At 44.2% G+C, this 25,574-nt stretch overlaps 1 protein-coding gene across 5 annotated transcripts in view; it reads right to left on the bottom strand.

Annotated features, from left to right (window-relative positions):
• The window catches only part of mpp7a (MAGUK p55 scaffold protein 7a), a 408,735-nt gene that overhangs the window by 25,955 nt on the left and 357,206 nt on the right, over window positions 1-25,574 (bottom strand). For all 5 annotated transcript variants that reach the window (XM_055651874.1, XM_055651881.1, XM_055651863.1 and 2 more), the window contains one exon: window positions 12,657-12,737. In XM_055651874.1, coding sequence (XP_055507849.1) covers window positions 12,657-12,737 — 81 coding nt within the window. The remainder of the gene's footprint in view (window positions 1-12,656; window positions 12,738-25,574) is intronic.

Raw genomic sequence — 25,574 nt, 5'->3', positions numbered from 1 at the left:
CTCCAAGCACCTCCTCACTGTGGTGGAGGCAAAAATCTTAGGGCTGCAGTCTCTTCCCTCCTCTTCTCCCTCTGCGCTGAGGCGATACCCCACCAGGCGATGGTACAAACAGTCCCGGGGCTCACCGAAACCCGCAAACGGGCCGGCTCAAACACCGCGGCCCGGGGTGGTCGAAGCTGCCGCCCTCCAGTCCAGCGGATGCAGCCGCTGGCCCGCGGCTGAACCCCGGACTCAGATCACCGCCGCCAGAACGCCGTCCCAGCCACCGGAGCACCGTTCCAGCCCCAAGCCGGATCGCCCTCACGTGAGTGCCGTTCCTCCCTCGAGCTGGGCCACTCCGACGGGAGCGCCATTCCACCCTCGAGCTGGGCCGCTCCGACGGAAGCGCCACAGCCCCTTACGGGAGAGTCTCAGCCCCGCGCCAGGCCACCCTCACGGGAGCGTCACAGCCCCTCACGGGAGCGCCGTTCCAGCCCCGAGCCGGACCGCCCTCACGGGAGCGAGCCCAGGGCAAGTCCTGACTGGCTCTGCCTCCGGAGTCTCGAGGTCGCCAGCTCCGCCATTAGGCCTCAGCGCAGATGGAGGCAGAGAACGGGGATACGACAAAAAAGTCGCATTCCCCCGCAGGGAGAGACAGCAAGCCCCGTTTCAACCCCCCACCCCCCCACACACATAAACACAACCTAAAAACCAAAAACTTAACAAATTTTACAATTTAAATGACATGAATTAAGTAAGCATTAAAATATTTCATAATACACGTAGAGGAGGAGTAAACTATAGCGTTTTAGAGCGATGGCAGAATTATCGAGAATTCTTGCTTGTAAATCTCTATAATTATAAAACTGATCTTGGATGTGGATGTATTTCTTGTGTATTTGTACACAAATTTTTACATATTCCGATAGAGATTTAGGCCACAATGTCAAAAATCGCTTTATCTGAAAATATGATTCATTATTTCTTATTTATTAAAATTGTTCACAAGTCTGAAGTCTTTTTGAAAGTTAATGATCTGATGACGTCAAAATGGCTGTTCCTCGCGGCCCGCTACACATTGCTGCGAGTTACGCCAACCCCCTCCCCCCCCCACCCCCGACTCGCAGTCATTTAGTTACCGCACACTCGCAGTCGACTCGCACTTGGCCAGCCGTCCGCCCCGGCCCGCCCACAGCCCAGCCACCCTCCCCCACCCCCACCGGCTCTGGAGTGAAGCCGCTGAACACACAGTAATTTGGTTGGGCTTCCAAGGGCTTCAGAGGTCCCCCGAGGTCCCGAGTGCTACCGAGGCCCGCTCGCATTCAGCCACGCCCGCTCACTGTCCATGCCGCCCGCTCGACGAGTTCAAGTCTGCCCTCTCTCTCCATCCCCCCTCCTCTTCCCCCTCCTCTCCACCCTCCCCCTCCTCTCTCCCCTTCCCTCATCTCTCTCTCCCCCCACACCCCTCTCCCTCCACCCCGTCCCCTCCCCTCTCTCCCCCTCTCCATCTCCCTTCCCCTTCCTCCCTCTCTCCCCATTCCTCCCTCTCCTCCCCCTCTCTCTCTTTCTCTGCCCCACTTTCTCTGCCCCTCTCTCACTGTCACTGCCCTCTCTCTCCCTGCCCTCTCTCTTTAACCCCCCTCCCTCTCTAGACACGCCTGCGAGGTGGGGGCTATGCGTCAGTGGATAGGGCGGGGAAGGGGTAAAAGGAGCCAATGAATAATATTAATATATCAAGGGGGGTGGTTAGTGTGTGTGTGGGGGGGGGGGTGACATTAGTGTATGAGTGAAGTGCGTGAGAACAGAAAGCATCTGGGAAATCCAAGGGTGGAGGAGTCTGCTTCATGACCAATAACAACTGGTGCAACCCTGGAAATATCAAGTGTTTAAGAAGGAACTGCAGATGCTGGAGAATCGAAGGTACACAAAAAAGCTGAAGAAACTCAGCGGGTGCAGCAGCATCTATGGAGCGAAGGAAATAGGCAACGTTTCGGGCCGAAACCCTTCTTCAGACTTCTTCTGAAGAAGGGTTTCGGCCCGAAACGTTGCCTATTTCCTTCGCTCCATAGATGCTGCTGCACCCGCTGAGTTTCTCCAGCTTTTTTGTGTAACCCTGGAAATATCAAGATGCTTTCCCGTTCCTGCTCGCCGGACCTGGAGCATCTGACGATCTCGTGCCGCCCATTCTACCTTCCCCGGGAGTTCAGCTCAGTGATCGTCACAGCCGTCTACATTCCACCGCATGCGGACACCGACATAGCATTATCGGCCCGACATGATGTGCTATGTCGACATCAAAACAAGTACCCGGATGCGGCAATGGTGGTGGCTGGAGATTTTAATTAAATCTCGAGAAGGTCATGTCGAACATCGACCAACACATCACGTGTACCACCAGGGGGGTGAGAACATTGGACCACTGCTATACGCCGTTCCGGAAGGGCTACAAGGCTGTTTCACTCCCTCCCTTAGGAAAATCTGACCACGCTGCCATTTTCCTGCTGCCGGAGTACAAACAGAGGATAGTTTGGGAAGCGGTAGAGACGAGGGACGTAAAGCGGTGGTCCGACCAGTCAGAGGCCATGCTGCAAGATGCACTGAGTGATGTCGACTGGAATATGTTCCAAGCAAGTTCCAGTAACGTCAGTGAGTTCGTGGAAGCAGTCACGGACTGCATCGCACCAATAGCCGACAACATCGTCCCCACGGTAAGGGTAAGCACATTTCTGAATCAAAAACCCTTGGTAGACAGGTCCGTTCGTGTTGCCTTGAATGCTCGCACCGCTGCCTACAACTCGGGCCTGGCATCCGGAAATATGGACGTCTACAAGGTAGAGTCCTACCGACTGCGAAGGGCGGTGAAGGACGCAAAAAGGAGGTACAGAGACAAGATGGAGTCACAGATGGAGCAGCAGGACACCAGACGCCTGTGGCAGGGGCTACGAACTGTAACCAACTATCGGAGCACCCCCCGCTCAACCGGAAGTGCCGGCACCTCCCTAGCTGATGACCTGAACTCCTTCTACGCTCGTTTCGAGACGGGCAACATCACCCCAGGTCTGCCGATTAACGACAACACCGCCAGCGTGCTGGCTATCGAAGCTGAAGGGAGGAATGTGCACATATTCACGTTGTCTGAGCACGATGTGAGGAGGGCTCTGACACGGGTGAACACGAGGAAAGCTGCAGGCCCCGATAGCATCTCGGGGCGAGTACTTAAGTCCTGTGCTACGCAGCTAGCTCCGGTGCTCACTACAATATTCAACCTCACCCTGGCCAAGTCCGTGGTCCCTGCCTGCTTCAAAAAATCCATCATTGTACCGGTACCAAAATATGCCTCCCCAGCCTTTCTGAATGACTACCGTCCGGTGGCCCTCACCTCGGTAGTCATGATATGCTGTGAGAAGCTGGTGAAGTGGCCTCAACTGTGTTCTGGTGAATGTAAAAGATTCTCTGGTACTATTCAAAACAGAGCCAAGTATTTTCTCATTGTTCTGGCTTACATTTTGCGATCAATGAATAGCAGATTTTCTGATTGTTCACTGAATCTACACAAAATGATTTGGAAAAATTGGCTACCATGCCTTCACATGGATCTGAGTGACATGTTCCACTTCGTGAGCCATGTGGAGCAACCTTTGTTCCAAACCTATTCTGGCACCACTCCCCAAATCTTTCTTCACTGACATTTACTGTAAACCTATTGACTCCCACAGCAACCTTGACTACACCTCTTCCCACCCTGCCTCCTACCTATGTCGAAGACGCCTCACACGCCTTTATTTTCTTCAATGACATCTGTTTTCCAGGCCCCCACTACCTCATCTTTGCTATGGATGCCCAGTCACTCTGCACCTATATCCCCCACAAGGAAGGTATTAAAGTCCTGCGTTTCTTCAACCACAAAACCAGCCAATTTCAGTCTACTAATACTCTCCTCTGCCTCGCAGAGCTGGTCCTTACCCGTAACAACTTTTCCTTCGACTCCTCCCACGTCCTCCAAATCTAAGGCGTAGCTATGGGCAGTTGCATGGGCCCCAGCTATGCCTGCCTCTTTGTTGGGTAAGTCGAACAATCACTTTAACAGGTGTACACTGGCTCTATCCCCGAACTCCACCGCCGCCACATTGACGGCTGCTACCTCCTGCACCCACTCACTGACTTCATCAACTTCATGACTCATTTCCATCCTGCACTCAAATTCACTTGGACCATCTCCGACATCTCCCAACCGTTTCTAGATCTCACTGTCTCCATCACAGGAGACAGACTATTGACTGACATCTATTACCACTGACTCCCATAGCAATCTAGACTACACTTCTTCCCACCCTGCTTCTTGTAAAGACTACCAATTCCTCTACTCCTAATTCCTCCATCTATGCCGCATCTGCGCCCAGGATGAGGTTTCCAATACCAGGGCATCGGAGATGTCCTCGTTCTTTAGGGAACGGGGGTTCCCCTCTTCCATTATAGATGAGGCTCTCACTAGGATCTCCTTGATATCCCGTAGCTCCATTCTTGCTCCCCCTCCCCCATTCATAACAAGGATAGAGACCCCTTGTCCTCACCTTCCACCCCATCACCCGTTGCATACAGCATATAATGCTCTGACATTTCGCAACCACCAACGGGATCCCACTACTAGCCACATCTTCCCATCTCCATCCCTTTTTGCTATCTGTAGAGACCGTTCCATCCGCAACTCCCTGGTCAACTCATCCCTTCCCACCCAAACCAACCCCTCCCCAGGTACTTTCCCCTGCAACCACAGGAGATGCATCACCTGCCCCTTTACCTCCCTCCTCGACTCCATCCAAAGACCCCGACAGTCTTTTCAGGTGAGGCTGAAGTTCACTTGCACCTCCTCCAACCTCATCTACTGTATCCGCTGTCACAGGTATCAACCTGCATATCGGCGAGACCAAGCGCAGGCTCGGCGATCGTTTCACTGAACACCTCCGTTCAGTCCACCTAAAACTACCTGATCTCCCGGTTGCTCAGCACTTTAACTCCCCCTCCCATTCCCAATCTAACCTTTCTGTCCTGTCAGAGTAAGGCCCAGCGCAAATTGTAGGAACAGCACCTTACATTTCGCTTGGTTATCTTCCACCCCAGTGGTACGAACATTGACTTCTCTAACTTCAAGTAGCCCTTGCTTTCCCTCTCTCTCCATTCCCTCCCCCTTCCCAGTTCTCCCACCAGTCTTACTGTCTCCGACTATATTCTATCTCTGCACCGCCCCCTCCCCTGACATCAGTCTGAAGAAGGGTCTCGACCCGAAAAGTCACCCATTCCTTCTCTGCAGAGATGCTGCTGTCTCGCTGAGTCCCTCCAGCATTTTGTGTCTATCTTCTAAGGCCTCCATCCCTTTCTCTCAGTTTCTCCGCCTCATCTGTCCTCGAGAAGATGTCTTCTCGGAGATGTCCTCCTTCTTCAGGAAATGGGGCTTTCCGCCACCACTGATTAATGGTGCTCACGTGGGCATCTCCTCCTCACAACACTTTTTCTCTCATCCTGCCGCCCATTAGACAGAAGACAAAGTCAGTTCCCAACTTTCACCGCAACAGCATTCACATTCTGCACATCTTTCTTCGAAATGTCTGCCAGCTACAATGTGATCCTACCCCTTTCTGCTTTGCGTTGGGACCTCTCAACGATTTCATGGTTTGCCCATCCCTCCCTTTCAAGCACTTTTCCCAGCAACTGTAGGAAGTCAAAACCTGTTCCTGCATCTCCTTCCTCACCACCATCCAGGGACCCAAACAACTTTTGCAGATGAACCAGAAATTCACATGGTCATCTGGAGCTCTCAGTTGCCAGCCATTTCAATCTGCCACCCCATTCACACAGCGGCCTGCCTGTCCTCCGCCACCTTCACTTTGCAGGTGAGGCCTGAAACTGCCTTGAGACACAAACACATACACTTCATTCCCACAACACCCCCACCCCTCTCTTCTTCTCACCCACTCCTTCTGCCTATCACTTACACACTCCTCCCATTGTGCCCCCTTCCTTCTATCTGGCATCTCCACCTTCCTTTCCCATCCAATTTAATCATCTGCATCCCTTTGTTGTCTCAATCCATCACTTCCAGCCTCTGTGTGATATCCACCCCTCTCCTCCAGCTGACTCGAACGAACAGTCCACTCCTCCTGACTTGGATCAATCTATCAATTGCCAGCTCTTGCCCGACTCCATCACTTCTTTGTACTGGCTATCTCTCCTCCACTCTTTCACACTAGACATAGGATCTCAACCCAGAGCGTTGACTGTCCATTTCCCCCCCACTGAATTCCTCCAGCAGTTTTTTTTGCTACAAATTTTAGTATCTGCATTCATTTGTCATGCAAGTTTTCTTGCCTAACAGTGACTCAGAACTATTCTAAGGATGCGAGGATTAGATTACAAAAAATCTTTCCTTTTCCAGGAATTTAAATAAATTTAAAAAAATGTATTTGAATCTAAAACTAATTACTTGTTTGGCACTATGCCAAATGAACCAAATCCAAACATGGTGTTTGTGACCTCAAGCATCACAGATACAGGTCCGGCACTAATTTTCTGGCACTCTTGGTTCCTGAGCCTTTCTGGATTATCTGTTTTGTCAGACCAACAGAGGTCATGGCCTTGCGGGACCATGATACTGACCTGCAAAGGCAGCCATGGAAATTGGCTATGGGAACAGATCTGCCGGCTCTGGCCGGGTCGGAGTTCCAGAGCCCTGGCCACAGGTGACAAATTCGACCTGCCAATCGGCGTGGAAGTCCTCGAGAGGTTGAGATTGGTTGCCTCACCTGGCCTAGTCACATTTTTGGAGGTACTTCCGGGGAGGAGGAATTTTGTCCGGATTAAAGGGATGGACGTTGTTGCCGGGAAAAGAAAAGGGATGGAGCAGTTGGCGGGAAAAGAAAAGTATTGGACCTGTAATTCACTTCTTCAAATGACCATAAGCTCAGCTTCTTGAAGAACAAAACAGTAACATCCATCAAGGATCTCTCTCAAGTTTCTCATGCCATGTTGTCTTCAATTTAATTCTGTCAATTAATCCAACCTCCCGCTTCCTTAACTTACCACCTTGTCTACTCACCACACTAAACTGCTGCCACTCAAATTCACTGGTTCTTTTTCCTCATTAATAGATCTCGTCCAAATCATAATAATGCATGACCCTTCTATCACTGCAAACTACTGCCCTAAGTCCAGCCTCTGTGTGCCGAGGTGCTTTTTTGTTTCATTTCGTGACCCAAATCACATATCTACCTGTATTTTTAACGTTGTGTAAAAATATTTTATAATCATACCTGAAACTCGTCAAGAACAAAACCTGCACATATTTTTAAAATATGAGAAAAACCTCCAATTTTCCGATTAGTAATTGTCCAATCAAAGCACGTTTGACATTGAGTCGGACGCCAATTGACAAACCACGCGCTTTGTTTCGGGCTAGCTAGGCAGAGAGCACTCTGGGATCAGGGCGGAGAGGAAGGTTAGTGCAAGAGGTTTTAACTGTCAAAATAATAATACAAATAATCTCACATGATTATCCACACCATAATAAACCATGACAGTATGATTGATGTTTCCTGTGAACTTTCAGCAAGTTGTCATCTAGTTTTTGCAAGGGAGTGAACTGCAGATTACTTAGCAATGTTACAAAATTTTGAGATTTTAAAGATTTTAAAAATCAAGTCTGCAATTTATCCCATCAGATAAAGCATAACAATAAGTTTAATTTGACACCAAATTCACTTTCATATCTCAAGTATTAAAAAAGTTATGGCCATCTTCATACTCGGAAATTAGCATCTTGTTCCCTATTGATTTTCAATGGACATTACAAAAAAGCTGTGATCTTGGATAGTCAAAAGCCCATTTCTTAAGGAAAGATTAACATTTTTAAATAGCCTAAGTGTCCAAAGATTATTCACAAATAATTCACAATATAACATGATTTTTATATCTAATTTACATTAATTTATAGGCCAAATGGAAGGAATTTAGTGTTCAATTGCTGTAAATAAATGCCCATTTAAATCGGCTTTCTAGTGGGTTCATGTGAACGCGCTGGTTTAGAACGTTCACATCGCGCTGGATTAGTGCCCTCAAATGCCGAGAAAAATCCTGCGGGATATAAAAAGCCCAAAATGAACTACTCGCTATAGATAACTTGATATACAGGGTTATATAAATGCCCCATCGGTGCCCCGCTCCCTGCCATGGATGCCCTCCACCGCACACGGTGTCTGAGATGGGCCAGGAAAATCCTTAAGGACCCCTCACACCCCAATCATGGACTATTTGCCCTCCTCCCATCAGGGAGGCGGTACAGCAGCCTTAGGTCTCACCTCAGCACTAGATGAGCTACACCTCTACTACGAGCGCAACCACCTACACGCAAACCCTGCGAAGACCCAAGCCTGCTCGTTCCATCTCAGGACCGGGAAGCAAACAGACGCCTGAACATCACATGGTCTGGAACACCTCTTGAGTACTGCACCAACCCTGTCTACCTCGGTGTAACACTGGATCGCACTCTCTCCTATAAGGAACATGTCAAAAACACCAAACTGAAAGTTAACTCCCGAAATAACATCCTCCGGAAGCTGACCAACTCTAAATGGGGAGCCACAGCACACACATTAAGATCTACTGCTCTAGCCCTGTGCTACTCCTCTGCGGAGTATGCGTGTCCTGTTTGGGAGAGATCATCCCATGCCAAGAAACTAGACCCAGCGTTGAATAACACCTGCCGCTCAATCACTGGCTGCTTGAAGCCCACCAACATAAACAACCTGCACCTCCTCGCTGGCATTGCCCCAGCCGATGTGAGACGGGAAGTCGCCAGCCGAGTAGAGATGACTAAGGCCACAAGTGATGAACGCCACCTCCTCTACGGACGTGTACCCCCGGCCCAACGGCTGAAGTCCAGGAGCTTTCTCAGCCATGTCCAGCCCCTAATAGCATCACGGGAAGAAACCAGACTCCAACTATGGACAAAAATGCTTGAGGACGACCCCCCTCCTACTGACATGGGTATCCCTCCTTCTGAAGCCCTCCCTCCGGGCTCAGAAGCACCATGGGTCCAGTGGAAGGCGCTCAACCACCTGAGAACAGGAAAGGGCGATCAAAAGCTGCCATGGCCAGATGGGGCTATGAAACTGGCCAAACCACCTGTGAATGTGGAGAAGAGAACCATACAATGCAGCACTGCCTTGTCTGCCCCCTACTACCCAACCAGTGCACCCCAAAGGATCTTGCAGTGTTCAATAAAAATGCAAAGGACTGTGTAAAGGAATGGGAAACTGTCATATAACCAACCAGCTTCAAAGACACGAAAAGAAGAAGAAAAGAAGAAGAAGCAGGCTGAGGAACAGCTTCTTCCAAAATACCATTACCCTGCTGAACTCACAGGCCTGACGCTAGCTATCTTTTTATACCCTTTTATCTGTATATATTTATTTGCCTATGTACTAGTTCAATTCATCCACATTGTACATATTGTTTTAACCAGTATTTTTACTACTTTTCACTCTGATTAGATGCTAAACAGCATTCCGTTGTACCTGTACTCGTATTTGTGCAATGACAATAAAGTTGAATCTAATCTAATCTAATATGTTTGAAAGAGTTCAACTTTGAGGAAGACTGGATAAGAATACTTTGAATACCCAACTGCATTAAGGTAACAATGTTCGCCAAAAAGGGGGCCGGCCCAAGACATGATTATTATGGTGAGATTGAAGTGTTTTCTTTCGTACATCACGTATAAGCAAATAATAATGCAAATGTTTCTGTTTGTAAACTAGCCATTCATAACAAACCCACCTATGAAATCTAAACCAAAAGATTGGGAAAATAAATGTATAGATTATATACAGTCTACGTTTTCTGTTTAGTGTGTCCAGGTTTGAATTGATATAAACCCGGGAACGTGGAATGCAACACATCTCATCAATTACTGTAGGTTCGCCTGTTTATTTCAGTTACATGCAAGCGCGGTGGTTGGATCGATTTTAATCAACAGGTTCCCGGCAATGCAGTGAGGAATGATCTCGCTGTACAGAGAGGGGTACATCTCACCGCGACTCCAAAATGTACCACGGTCGATCTTCATTCTCCGAGATGGGTTGGGAGACAGCCCGAGGTCAGGTGGTGATTTGAGGCCGCTAAGGTTTAATGAACAGTGTCATTACTCATCCAGATCAAGTCCAGCGATCCTGGACTCCTGCAAAGTACCTAAAACAAAGTTACTTTCCTCTGGTAGACGCACGATGCTGGAGTAGCTCAGCGAGACAGACAGCATCTCTGGAGAAAAGGTATAGGTGACGTCCCTTCTTCAGACTGAGAGACACAGATATCTTTAGTTTCTCTCTCCCCGCAATCTCAAACTGAAGAAGGTGTCACCCCTCACTCTCAAACCCGAAATGTCGCCTATCCATTTTCTCCAGAGATGCTGCCTGACCCGCTGAGTTACTCCAGCAAGTGTGTCTACCAGAGGAAAGTAACTGGCAGTCAGTGGGGAATGCACAGGATCTGTGCACCGGGTTCAGGAGCCGGTGAAACCCGGGTCAGCACGGCCTGGGCTGCACAAAGTGGTAAACGTGGCTAGGCCGCCATGGGTAAAGTTGCGGGAAGGGCAGGAGCGGTGAGAAGGAGGTGGTTGGAGATCATGGCAGCAACTCACTCACTCACTGCTGCCGTGACGCTCCGGGCGTGGAGCCACCGCATTGTGGCCGGGGAGGGAAGTAACTCAGGCGGCTGCGCGTGGCCGCCGGGACCAGGCCGCGGAACTGGCCGCCACCTCAGCGCCTTCTGCCGTCCACATGCCAGTCAGCCACAGTGTCCTTCGGTACAGGTGCAACCAGTGGAGGTGGTGGTTTGCGGGTAGCTACTGGGCGGTAAGCTGGCTGCTCCGTCCCGGGCTCTCTCTCTGAGCCAGGAAGTAAATTGCCCACAGCATGGAATATAGAGTATATACTCCCCATAGAGTAATATTAAGCTACCTATTATTGAGCACTAGATGGCGCTGTTATTTTTTCTAATACATTTTCTAATGATCTTAATGAATTAGTGTGTAACTTTTGTCACTGACGAGCTACGAATTCCTTCTTAATTACATTTTATCTAAATCTGTGCCAAATTTCAGGTAGATACCAGACATGGGTCACTAATGTTCAATACTAGATGCGTTTTCAATGCTCGGCCCACAGCCTATCCCTTATTTATCCCCATCATTCTCAATCCCCTATAATGAATGTCAAATCAGTTGTTGGCTTCTGCCATAGTACTGGAACAAATGACATCCATGACTCAACTTTCTCAGCATCTCCTCTGTCTTTGACATCGTTAATTACATTATCCTCTTCCAAACAACTGTCCACTGACAACTAGCTGGCTGAGTGAACCAGGCAGGTTCTATTCTATGCTATTAACAGCAGTCACTGAATTGCCCAAAACATCAACTTTGCCTGTTCTCACAACATTACCTTTATGTCTGATATCTAACCACATTCCTCCCATTTTTTAACTATATGCTGCTCCTCGGCTGAAATCAGTTTCCACGCGTACAATGATAATTAATTATCTCACACTATCACTGTGGCTTAAACAGCCAGTTTGCTGGGTCAATATCCAATGCTGGCTGAGTAGATCATTTCTCCAAATGTCTCAGGTTGAAACCCTTCTTCAGACTCACTGCCAATCCCACCACTGCCATTGTGTTCTTATATTCTGCCCGTTTGATCATTCCAAAATTGAATCATGATCATTATCACTATATTTGTCCTTTTAATACCAGGTCTAAACCTCTGCAATTCCTCACCTCTTCTTCTTTGTGACATTCCCTAAATCCAACCACTTTATTGGCTGTTTGCAATAAAAATATTCACTATCTCAGTGTTTTTTCATAAGTTTTGTGGTGTATTAGGATGTGATAAAAATGATACACAAATGCAAGTAGACAAGAGAGATGGGATCCTGAACAGAAAAGAAAAATGCTGGCATTTAGCACCCAAGAGTCTTAACGTTTACATGCTGTTTCAATCACGTAACTGGCAACAGAGGCATATTTGACAGAAAGGGATAAGGGGTGAATATTATTACATATGACATTATGGGAAAAACCATATGGTTGTTAATCCAACTGTTTAAACATCCTAAAAAGGTACCCTTTCATGATTCTCCTTCTTTGACAAAAACTAACAGGCAAAGTATAAAAATACAGCAGGACTATCTGGCAACATGCAACTCAAAATAGAAGTTGTGAACAAGTAATTGGCTTAGAAACATAGAAACATAGAAAATAGGTGCAGGAGGAGGCGATTCGGCCCTTTGAGCCAGCACCGCCATTCATTGTGATCATGGCTGATCGTCCCCTATCAATAACTCGTGCCTGCCTTCTCCCCATATCCCTTGACTGCACTAGCCTCTAGAGCTCTATCTAACTCTCTCTTAAATCCATCCAGTGATTTGGCCTCCACTGCCCTCTGTGGAAGGGAATTCCATAAATTCACAACTCTCTGGGTGAAAAAGTTTTCACCAGGCTTACTTTTTTATTTTACATAGAATATATCTTCCCTTTTAAATAATTGTGTTTCTACACTTGTATCACTGAGGATACATAACTAAGACTAAGCACATGTTCATACTGGAAAAATTAAATGGGTCATACTCACGTGGAACTGTCACACCGTAATGTTGGGAATCACAAATTAACAGTTTCCGTTTAAGCTCGTTCAGTCCAATTCCCGAAGGACCTACAAAAGGACAAAATAAAAATCTCAAATGTATAACTGCAGAAATATGAGCACATAACACATGGCGGCACCCTAACTCAAGATGCATTGCTAATTCTATGCATACCTATCATTTGCTTTTGCATTCCAGTTTGGACAGAATACCATCATAAATGGCCCATTATCATCTAGTTTAAAGCAATGTGATGATCAACCAATTTTAACCCATCAGCACATACTATGTAAAATACACAAAGCTATATTCTGATTTTAGAAATTAATTTATAAATCAAGATTTCCAATTTAATAGATAATTATTTGCAGGTAATAAAGGGCTATTTTACAACAGGATTATTTATCCTCCCAAGCAATCATTTCTATTAGCAACCTGGATGTAGTAGTCCATCTTCTATCAATTGAAGTAGTAGATTGAACTAAATAATCCATAATTGCACCCAATATGTAATTTTATCTTCAACAACTCCAAAGCTAATATCTCAGTGGAAGTGCCAAGAACCTCCCCAGAGCTTCAAGGCTTCTTGGCTCTGTGCAGAGTGGCTCCATACTATTCACTAAAAGCCTGCCAGACAGTTTTATTATTCTATCACTCTTATAAATTAACCTGGTCCTAAAGGCCATTATAAAGTATCCGATAATTCCACTATTTTTGCAACTTGCCTATAATATATTAGAAAATGTTAAAACAAACAAACAACATTTGAAACATGTGCTTTTTCCATGTCATATCTCCGTCCGCACTGCAGCCTAACATCATGTAATTGGCAGCCTCTTGTTTGGGACTTCTAGAAACTGCTCCAAAACCGCGGAACTTGTGGACTTTAACATCATGAGCGGGCGATCCCTTTGCCTGGGGTGGGCCTTTGGTGCTCCAACCTGTGGGAACTGCAGACTTTAACATCGTGAAGCATATGGTCCCTGGTTAGGGGCGGATTTCGAAAACTCCAAACCGCAGGAGTTCGACCGGCCAAATGCGGGAGCTTAGTCCGCCCCGACGTGGGATCTCGATCGCTGGCCGCGGATGGTTCAATTCCCCCGACCGTAAGAGGAAAGGAGGAAAGAAGATAAAACTTTATTGCCTTTCATCAGAGTGGGGAATGTGGAGGAGCCGCTGTGGTGGATATTTATGTCAAATTTTTATGTAGTTGCTTTTATTGGTATGACTGTATGGCAAACCAAATTCCTCGTATGTTGCAAAACTCACTTGGCTGATGAATTACGATTATAATTATGATTATGAAATGTAGATAAAAACTATTGACCCTGCTTCTAGATGAAAGTCCTCATTGAAAATGATATATTTTCCAAAAAATTACTAATCTGTGTATTTTCAGCATCATCTGTTTTTATTTCAGATCCCAGTACACAGGAACATACAAATGTACAGAACTGGAAAGAGTCTGCAGCCCATCTGGCTGCTCCCAAACTAATACCCTTTAAATCCCCAATTCCCTCAAATATCCATCTAATTCTTAATTGTTTCCAAACAATCTGTTTCCACTACTTCTTTGGATTACCATACTCATTGTTCGCTGGATAAATTTGCACAAACATACAAATTCCCTCTTCTAAAACTGAGTTTTTGAGTTATTTTTTCTGTTCCATGTTATTACCATTGAGATTCTGCTCACTATTCTTTCTAACAAAATACTGCTCTGATATATTTTGGGGGAAAGATTCCCTGAAAGCGAGTGATGTTCGCAGGTAACCCCATGTTTCTTTTTTTTTTTTTGCACAGGATTGGCCACCTGCAGACAATAAAAGATTATCTAAATACTGGTTGTACTGGTGTCTGCAAATTAGAAACATAGAAACATAGAAATTAGGTGCAGGAGTAGGCCATTCGGCCCTTCGAGCCTGCACCGCCATTCAATATGATCATGGCTGATCATCCTACTCAGTATCCCGTACCTGCCTTCTCTCCATACCCTCTGATCCCCTTAGCCACAAGGGCCACATCTAACTCCCTCTTAAAGATAGCCAATGAATTGGCCTCGACTACCCTCTGCGGCAGAGAGTTCCAGAGATTCACCCACTCTGTGTGAAAAAAGTTCTTCTCATCTCGGTTTTAAAGGATTTCCCCCTTATCCTTAAGCTGTGACCCCTTGTCCTGGACTTCCCCAACATCGGGAACAATCTTCCTGCATCTAGCCTATCCAACCCCTTAAGAATTTTGTAAGTTTCTATAAGATCCCCTCTCAATTTCCTAAATTCTAGAGAGTATAAACCAAGTCTATCCAGTCTTTCTTCATAAGACAGTCCTGACATCCCAGGAATCAGTCTGGTGAACCTTCTCTGCACTCCTTCTATGGCAATAATGCCCTTCCTCAGATTTGGAGACCAAAACTGTATGCAATACTCCAGGTGTGGTCTCACCAAGACCCTGTACATTATAATTAATGTAATTATACATTATACATAATGTAATTATACATTAACTAACATCTAACACCATTATCACTGTTGGTCATGGAGAGGGAATTCCTTAAAATTCAAAGCAGACAACTGACTTTAGTCAAGGACAAAAGTTGTAAGGAAGAAATTATCTTAAGAGAGATGGCTGGCCAATTGTAGACCAAAGCAACGTCATTTCATGAATCCTAAATGGATGTGAGCACACTTTATTTTTGCCGCAATATAAATGTAGAACTACTTGCATCATTCATCTTTCACCTTGTGGAAAGTTAATGTTTAAAGTTCCAAATGTTTTATCGACCACATCATTAAGTAGTTTAATAAATAACAGCTCATCTAATACTGGCAAACTCCAATTCTGGAGAAAATAAATTGTGCTTAAATTATGAAGTTTATGAGGGAGCTTTATTCTAAGACTGCTGCATCTCTGAAAAAAATAAACTGTTGTAAAGCAGAAGAAGTCAACTTCTATTAATAAACAAGTGACCATTCCGGTTACAATTGGAATTAGTTCTACCGTTCCAATACCAGTACACAAGGAAGACCAAATTTCATACATTCTCTCCTTTCCAGTAGGCGAATCTTGCTAAGGATATGTATGTAAAAATGTAAGTAAAAGGAATATGGAACATTTATCTAAAACATATGTTATTTTTAAGGCTTTAACTTTTCATTTCAGAATTTTGTGCCTTTTAAGAATTGCTATTTAGTTTAGTTTAGAGATACAGCATGGAAACAGGCCCTTTGACCCACAGAGTGCACGCCGACCAACGACACCTGCACACTCGTCTTATGTTATCCCAGTTTAACATCCTAAGCACTAGGGTCAATTTTACAGAAGCCAATTAAATTACAAACCTGCACATCTTTGGAATGTAGGAGAAAACCAGAGCACCCGGAGAAAACCAACGCAGTCGTAGGGAGAATGTACAAACTCCATGCAGACAGCATCTGTAGTCAGGATCAAAATGGATCTCTGGCCCTGTACAGCAATAACTCTATCGCTGCGCACTGTACCGTAATTTCAACTTCTTTCCAATTCTAGCATACTATTCACATTTTCATAATTCTTAAACGAAATGCCAAACTTATCATTAAACTCACAGTTACGGTTACTTAAGGTCTACATGGGCTGTAACCTTCAACTTTCTCAATTTGCTGGTGACTACCTTCTCTGATATTTCTATCTGAAAAGTAAAAAACTGTAGATATTGGAAATCTGAAATAAAAACAGGAAATGCAGAAAACACTCAGCAGGTCAGGGGGTGCCTGTGGAGAGAGATGCAGTTAACATTTCAGGCCGACAGTCTTGCATCAAAACTAAGAAAACTTAAAACTTGAACAAATTACTCAGAAGATGTTTAGATGGATGGAACAAAGGAAAAGTACATCATAGGTTAGAGTCCAAGTACAACTACATCATAGAAAAAGTCCTAGTGCCACTTGGCCACCCTGAAACATTCTCTGTCCATAAGTGCTGCCTGATCTATTGAGTATTTTTATTTTTTGTACTACTTTCCTCATTTGCCACAACAAACAAACCTATGCACAGAGAATGGAGTTGGTATTTATTACCTCCTAATTCCTTCCACGATCTCTTAGGACTTTCATTTAAATATCTTTAGATATGCATTGTTCAAAAGAATTTTCATTAAACTGTGCCGATCAGTTCTTTACTCTCTGTGATCTTTGTTTGGTTTTCATTTTGTCAAACACACACCAGCCGTAGTTTCATTCTGTAGGAACTTTTATTTCCCTTTCAACCCACATTTCCTTGTTAGCTGCAAAGATGCCATTAAGGAGAAGTTAGATAAATACAATGGGGAGCGGAGCAGACAAGGGAGAAAAGTTACCGATCAAGGTGAAAAGGGGTGGGAGGCTCACATACTGCATAAACATTGCCCAAATGGCCCATTTCTATGCTGCATGTTCATTATAATTCTAATGACTTGACCAAACTTCCTCCAAATAGAATACAACTGTTCTATATTCTTGCTGTAGTGCAGTTTAACATGATTCATTTTGCTTCTGTGCTTTTCCCCTCCAACGGTGCTGTCCAGTCCAATTTCCTTAGCTCACCCTTCATAATCTGCCATTCCAAGGTTGAATGCATCTATTGTACTTGCACTTACTTGTGAGTCTCATCATAAATACTACCATATTGTAGTTACTGGTGCCAAGATGCAATCTGTTCTACCGTTGCATTACCTAGTATCATTTCAATTTAATTCAATTCAATTCAACTTTATTGTCATTGCACAGATACAAGTATGGGTACAACGAAATGCAGTTTAGCGTCAGTCCGTAGTAATAGTGCAATATAGAAATAAAAATACAGAATAAGTAAACAATGTGGACGGAGAGACTGGAGAAATCTATCGGCGGGACTCCGAGTTCAGCAATGTGATAGTGTTGTTGTAGAAGCTGTTCCTCATCCTACTAGTACGAGACCTGAGGCTCCTGTACCGCCTCCCTGATGGGAGGAGGGCAAACAGTCCATGGTTAGGGTGGGAGGGGTCTTTGATGATCTTCCCGGCCCGTCTCAGACACCGTTTTCGGTGGAGGGCATCCATGGCAGGGAGCGGGGCACCGATGATGTACTGAGCGGTTTTCACCACCCGTTGTAGTGCCTTCCTGTCCGCTACGGTGTAACTGCTGTACCATACCGTGAAGCAGGTGGTCAGGATGCTTTCGATGGTACAGCGGTAAAAGTTGGTCAGGATCCGGGGGGACAGGTGAGCTTTCTTGAGCCCCTTCAGGAAGTAAAGGCGCTGCTGCGCCTTTTTGATCAGTTTGGAGGTGTTGAGGGACCAGGACAGATCCTCCGAGATGTGTACCCCGAGGAATTTGTAGTTGGAGACGCGCTCCACCTCAGTCCCGTTTATATGGATGGGGGTATGTCTGCCCCCTCTGGTCTGCCTGAAGTCAACAATAATCTCCTTCGTCTTCTTGGAGTTGAGGACGAGGTTATTGTTGGCACACCAGGTGGTCAGGTGCTGGACCTCCTCCCTGTAGGCTGACTCGTCGTCGTTGTCACTGATCAGTCCTACCACCGTGGTGTTGTCAGCAAATTTAATGATGGCGTTGGAGCCATTCTTAGGGATGCAGTCATGGGTGAAGAGGGAGTAGAGGAGAGGGCTGAGCACACAGCCCTGTGGCACGCCGGTGTTCAGTGTTATAGTGGAGGAGGTGAGGTTGTTGACCCTAACAGACTGTGGTCTGTTGGTGAGGAAATCCAGTGTCCAGTTGCAGAGGGAGGTGGAGATGCCAAGTCCACTGAGTTTAGTGATCAAGCTGGCGGGGTTGACAGTGTTAAAGGCAGAGCTGAAATCAATGAACAGCATCCTGATGTAGGAGTTGTTGTAGTCCAGGTGGGTCAGGGCAGATGTAGGGCCGCTGATATGGCGTCCTCTGTAGACCTGTTGGTCCGGTAGGCAAACTGATGGGGGTCCAGTGTGGGGGGGAGGCAGGCTTTGAGGTGAGCCAAGATCAGCCGCTCAAAGCACTTTGCAATGACAGGGGTGAGTGCCACTGGGCGGAAATCGTTGAGACTCCCTGTAGCTGATTGTTTGGGCACTGGCACGATGGTTGATGTCTTGAGGCAAGTGGGGACAACACCCTGGGCCAGTGACAGATTGAAAATGTCAGTGAAAATAGGTGAAAAATGTTTTTCTCATGTTTAGCTACTTATTTTCCCTCAAGTACCTCAATCCTATCCAAAGGGTTTCCATTTTATCCATCATGTACCTCTAGGTTGAATAGGTTCCTTGACCATGTAATAAATCCAACATTATGCTAAGGTGCAAGACTCAGACAAACATTTTACAGATTTCTCTTTGTCACCAGTAAAATCAAAATCACTCAGAACTACATCCATTCTTACATACATTACTCTAATCTGATTACAGTTTTCTATCGAACCCTTTCACATTACCGCAATATATCTAGCAGATGTTTTTACATAGAAACATAGAAAATAAGTGCAGGAGTAGGCCATTGGGAGAAAAAAGCATTAGGGGTATTAGGCCATTCGGCCCTTCAAGCCTGCACTGCCATTCAATATGATCATGGCTGATCATCCAACTCAGTATCCTGTACCTGCCTTCTCTCCATACCCCCTGATCCCTTTAGCCACAAGGGCCACATCTAACTCCCTCTTAAATATAGCCAATGAACTGGCCTCAACTACCTTCTATGGCAGAGAATTCCAGAGATTCACCACTCTCTGTGTGAAAAATGTTTTTCTCATGTTTAGCTACTTATTTTCCCTCAAGTACCTCAATCCTATCCAAAGGGTTTCCATTTTATCCATACATGAATCATACAAGTCTAACTCCGTACACGACAGTTTGCTGTCATATAAAAGACAACATTCTTACATGGCTTCCTTTTGTTGCATATCCAGCCAATTCATTGAACAATGGTATTTGCTAATCTAGACTTCAAACAATGGAAAAATGGCACTTTAAAATTCATGTACACAATTTCCTCTGAATATTCTTGATAATACTTTAAGATATAGAGGGGGATACAATTATAACTTTCAAAACCTGTGGACAAATATATGAATAGGAAAGGTTTTCTGGGATATGGCCAAATGGGACCAGCCTGTAATGCCAACTTGCCCTCAAGGATAAGACAGGTCTGTTGCAATGTTGTAGAGCTCTATGACTCCATCTCAGCCTTCTTAATGACTAAAAAACAAACTGCTAGAGGAATGTGGCAGATCATGCGGTAACTCTGAAGGGAAATGGACAGTCGATATTTTGGGTTGACACCCTTTCTCATGACTGAGAGGGTGGAACCAGGAAAGAGGTGGAGCAAGAGCTGAGACAAGAGCTGGCATGCTTGGGTTGATCCAAGTGAGATGGAGTGGACTGGTGGATGGAGACAGATGGGGTGGTAGGTGGGAGGTAACCAGAGGCTACAAGCGATGGAATCTGATGGGAAAGCAAAGTGGAATATGGGACCAAACAAGGGAGGTGGTGTGGACAGATGGAGAAAGTGGAGGGGGGGGGGACCCAATGAGAGGACTGTGGGGGTAATGGGCAAATATAGTGGGTGGGGAAGAAGCAGGATGAGAGGGGGTATGTGCGGTGGGAAGCAAGGGTTTGTGTGGGAGGGTCTGGGTGGATTGATGGACTAAGGGAAAGTAGGTTACCTGAAATGAGAGAATTTAATGTTCCTGCCATCAGGACGAGGAATATGAGGGGCTATTCTCTAGTTTGTTCCAGATTTCAGCTTCTGCAATCTGTTACATCTCTTTAGTGATTATGTGACATAGACAACATTGGTTACAAAATCTCTCCTGCCAATGGTACACTCAAATCATACAGCGTCTTAACGAGGAAATACACTGACAATCTGACATTCGAGCAAAATTCTGATACTCCATATCTCCTACTATTAAAAGTAAAGTTAGAAAGATCTGGGGATTAGGTAACACAAATCACAAATATTGGGCAACAAAATAGCACAAATCAAGCAGAAATGGGCTGCTTAAACTTGGAGCCAAATGGTAATATGAAATGGATGTGTCACACATGAAATATTGTGTTTAAGAAGGAACTGCAGATGCTGGAGAATCGAAGGTTACACAAAAAAGCTGGAGAAACTCAGCGGGTGCAGCAGCATCTATGGAGCGAAGGAAATAGAAATATTGTGTGTAGTTTTGGGTATTTCAATTGTTTTCAAATTGCACAATCGTATATAACCATATAACAATTACAGCACGGAAACAGGCCATCTCGGCCCTACAAGTCCGTGCCGAACAATTATTTTCCCTTAGTCCCACCTGCCTGCACTCATACCATAACCCTCCATTCCCTTCTCATCCATATGCCTATCCAATTTATTTTTAAATGATACCAACGAACATGCCTCCACCACTTCCATTGGAAGCTCATTCCACACCGCTACCACTCTCTGAGTAAAGAAGTTCCCCCTCATGTTACCTCTAAACTTCTGTCCCTTAATTCTGAAGTCATGTCCTCTTGTTTGAATCTTCCGTTTTCTCAAAGGGAAAAGCTTGTCCACATCAACTCTGTCTATCCCTCTCATCATTTTAAAGACCTCTATCAAGTCCCCCCTTAACCTTCTGCGCTCCAGAGAATAAAGACCTAACTTATTCAACCTATCTCTGTAACTTAGTTGTTGAAACCCAGGCAACATTCTAGTATATTATTGCTTAATGGTTTTCTTGCTGATATTCAATTATATTTCAGTGGAGATGCTGCCCTGTTGCCTAAAAAAAATCTATGTTTCTATGTTTCTAATGTCTCTCAGAAAATAGCACATAATTGTTTCAAAAGAAAGCATATTAAACACTTGGCAGCAAGGATTTTAAGGTATGAATCAAACGAGGGAACCCAACTGGTCAGTAAGAGTGGAACACAATTTTTTCCACAAAAGTGCAATCTTAATGCAATTGAAATGCATTTCCCTCAGACTACTGTTATCTCATAGGAAATACACAATGCAGAAGTAACTCAGCGGGTCAGGCAGCATCCCTGTAGAACATAGATAGGTGATGTTTCGGGTCGGGCTGTCGGACTCCTGAAGAAGGGCCCCGACCCAAAACGTGTCCTACCCATGTTCTCTAGAGTTGCTGCCTAAGTTACTCCAGCATTTTGTGTCTTCCTTTGGTAAACCAGCATCTGCAGTTCCTTGTTTCTACTGTTATTTCCAGCTACATATCCTTCATTGAAGTGTAAATGCAGGATGTTAAGGTCCATTTTTCGTCTCCACAGACAGCATTGGCTCTCTCAAAACACAAAAGACTGCTTCTCCAGTAGTCCAAACCCAACTGCTGTAAAATGCTCAATATAATGCTTGGATAATAAAGGAAATAACTGAAATGAAATTTAATTGTCAGTGTAAACTACTTGAATTTAACACTCTAATGAGAAACTTAGGACCATGTAAATGTAACTGACAATACCGTATATCTAGTTGTAGAAGGTTTAAGAATTTAAATATTTTTTGGTAAAAATAAATAAGTTATTCTGGACAGCATCCCTTCATTTATCAGTATTCTTGCATCATCTTGAGACAATTGTGTCAAGACTTTGCAAAGTGCTGATTAGATTTAAAGCTAATCCCTATGTCACAGGGAATGGAGTAAAGCAGTGGTTCCCAACCTTTTTTAGCTCATGGCCCCCTTGGGATCTTTTAATTTTTTTGTGCCCCCCCCCGACATTATTAGCGGAAAAAAAAGTACTTCAATATTATAATACCTTCCATAAAAATATCAGTGTCTATTAATTGCACATATATTCTCTTTTATTCTGTTCCACAAACATCAAAAATATTTAAACTGCATAGATTTAAATTTATTAGAACTGAAATGTAGGAGGCAACAGGGTGGTAGCTCTGTGGCCACCTTCATTGAACCTGTGGCCCCCTAAATCCCAACATTTTTCAGTGGCCCCCCTGAAATTTGCCATGGCCCCAGGTTGGGAATCACTGGAGTAAAGAATGGAAGAAGGGGAAGTTAGGTATTGGGAGTCGCTGATACCAAAGATGGACTTCAAAGAAACAATATATTTTATTCACTACCCAAACATTTTCACGTAACTGTTTCATACTCCAGTTTGGACTACAAAGCCTTCAATGGGCTTGCACCCACCTACATTAAAAGTCTTCTCACCCACTACACCACCTCCAGGTCCCTCAGATAGGCCGACTTGGGGTTGCTGAATGTCCCGCCGTCTAGACATAAGCTCAGGGGCGACCGCGTCTTTGCGGTTGCAGCTCCTAGACAGTGGAACAGCATCCCCCTCCCCATCAGAACTGCCCCCTCCACCGACTCCTTTAACTCTAGACTAAAAACCTATCTGTGCTCCCAAGCCTTTCCTGACGTCCTCTGAGCGAGGGCTATTTGTATATATGTATGTAGTTTGCTTGTGTATACTATTCTTATAACAAATGTAAAGCACTTTGGTCAACGAGAGTTGTTTTTTAAATGTGCTGTGTAAATAAATGTGACTTGACTTGATACTAAGTATTGGCTGAGGAAATAAAACAATGTACAAAGACTGTATTAAAACATAAGTGTACAATATGCTGGGTGATTTATGCAGATGTGAGGGTCGTGAAAATGTTGCTGTAATCTTAAGCCAAAAACAAAATGCTGGCGGAACTCAGATAGCATCTGTGGAGGGAAATAGACAGACCACTTTTTGGGTCGGGAACCATCTTCAGACATTGACAGTCCCTTTGCTCTGAAGATGCTGCTTGACCTGCTGAATTCTTCCAGCAGTTTGTTTATGACATGGTGAAAGATGCGAAATACAATGCTTTTGGGATTGTAGGACTGCAGATTAGAAAGCAAAGGAGAAGGCAGAACCTTTTTGTAAAAAAATCATTTAACTTAATACTTTTAATTACTTGTGTGTTTTCATTAGTTTATTTTACAAAGTAATCTATTGTTTTTAATTATTTACTTTTATAGTTATAGAATATCAGAAACATTTTTTTAAATTGTCTTTACTGCCAGCAAAGCTTTCACGCACTTCCTCAGTGAATGGTGTTATCAGGAACCTGGAGTGCTTCAGGTCAGTAAGGCAGTCCCTCTGCATTGAGACCAGGAAGCACCGGTTTGGTGAAGCTGCTGGTATCAGTTCCATATGGAGGAACATGGCCAAAAAATCAGATGCAAGGAGCTTGTTGTCTTTGGCAGAATTTAGTTTCTTTTTATCTTTACCACAAACAAAATTTCAGGAAAGGTCTTTTCCATCCAAGTTTCTACACTTCCTCTTGTTAGCTTGTGCTGCCTGACTGGAGTGTATGACTTCGTTCAAAGATGTCAGAATGAATTTCATCAATAATTTCTTGACCTTTTTATGAACTTCTCGATTAAATTGTGTCCCGTTTTACTTTAAAGCCACTGCAATAATTATATGTTATACATATTCAGAACTGTGACGCTCTGATCATCTTGTCAAATTGAGTTAAAAAGGTAAATGGATTACACTTGGTTTAATTGTAAAGCATTAATAATAATGCAATAGAATTTTCATAGTTCTCTCAAGGCCATCTTGGAAATCCAATTCATAACAGGTACCGATTTCCTCCAAATGTTGACGCTTAATTTTTTAAAGTCCACAATAGTTTAATATTCCCATTTCAGGAGCGAGAAGAAATCTGGTGAACTCCGTCTTCAATGGCAATGAGTATCATAGGACTATTTTCCCCTAATTATTGTACTGGTTGTAGCTCATTTTGGCATGTTTCTGGATGACTTTACAAGCACAGGCTTTAACTATGAGTCACTTGTGGGTGGTTAATTTATAGTGAAGCCAAACAAGGGGACCAATTTGTTTATTTTAAACTTCATTTAACCTATTCCTCTCAGCCTAATATTATAAATCAAATTTATAACTTATCAAAACGCTTCTAAATGATTAACTGAATGCACATGCTATTGCACACAGCAGTATTACAACTCTGGAGATTAATTAGAACATTTCTAGCATATTAGTGGATAATTATTTAAACATGTTAGATTAAAGTTGCATTGTAATATTTTGTAGCCAAGTACATTTTCAATACAACTGGGAACAGGGAATACTATGGTGTGACATGGAATCCAATTTATGATTACAACGTATATAATGTGCATTGCACATTACACAATAACCTTGTTATCTATGTATTATTACTTTTGTTCTCACAAGGGGATGAAATTTGGGAATGGGGGGTTGATTAACCTTAAAAACCACATACAGTAAAACAATAATCTTCTATATGATCGTTTAGAAATCTCAACAGTTTGGTACCTGGCTCAGCGGGTGATAACTCTTGATATACGAAGTATATCACCAGACCTGGGTACAAGTGACATGTATCATCATCATTGTCTCCCCTGCTCATTTGAAGCTCACCATGATCCCTTTTACCAAGTTTTCTTTAAACTAATCATGGCACAATTCTGCATTTGTGAACTCAACAGGCCCCATTCCCGCACTCTTTACACTCACTAGTCTCCTTCCCCATGCGAGGAAAGGATGTGCAGGAAACACACCAGGACCCCGATTTCTGCATTTGCTTTAAACTCACCAGGGCCCCATTTCCTACACACTCTGTAATCTCATTAGAACCCTGTTTCCTGCATTCACTTTGTGCTCGCCTAGGCCATATTTCCTGCGCTCCCTTCAAACTCAACTGGTTCACTGAAAAAAACATTATGCTGCTGCGTAATATTTTTTTTTAAGTAATTAAAAGTGGGTTGGAGTATTACAGTCATGACAATCTGTCAATTTGGCAGCACCAAAGCCCTGACGATACTGAATTATCAGAGTTTTTGTATGATGCAAAAGAAAAGTAATATGTTTTTGTGCTTGGATCTTTGAGGGTGTTTGTTTTGTGGCTTTTTTAATTTTATTTTAATTTTACTTTAAGTACTTCAGCCTTACAACTCTGCCT

This window comes from Leucoraja erinacea, chromosome 2 (assembly GCF_028641065.1).
Source record: "Leucoraja erinacea ecotype New England chromosome 2, Leri_hhj_1, whole genome shotgun sequence".
Taxonomy (NCBI): Eukaryota; Metazoa; Chordata; class Chondrichthyes; order Rajiformes; family Rajidae; genus Leucoraja; species Leucoraja erinaceus.
This window is presented reverse-complemented; position numbering and strand designations above follow the sequence as displayed.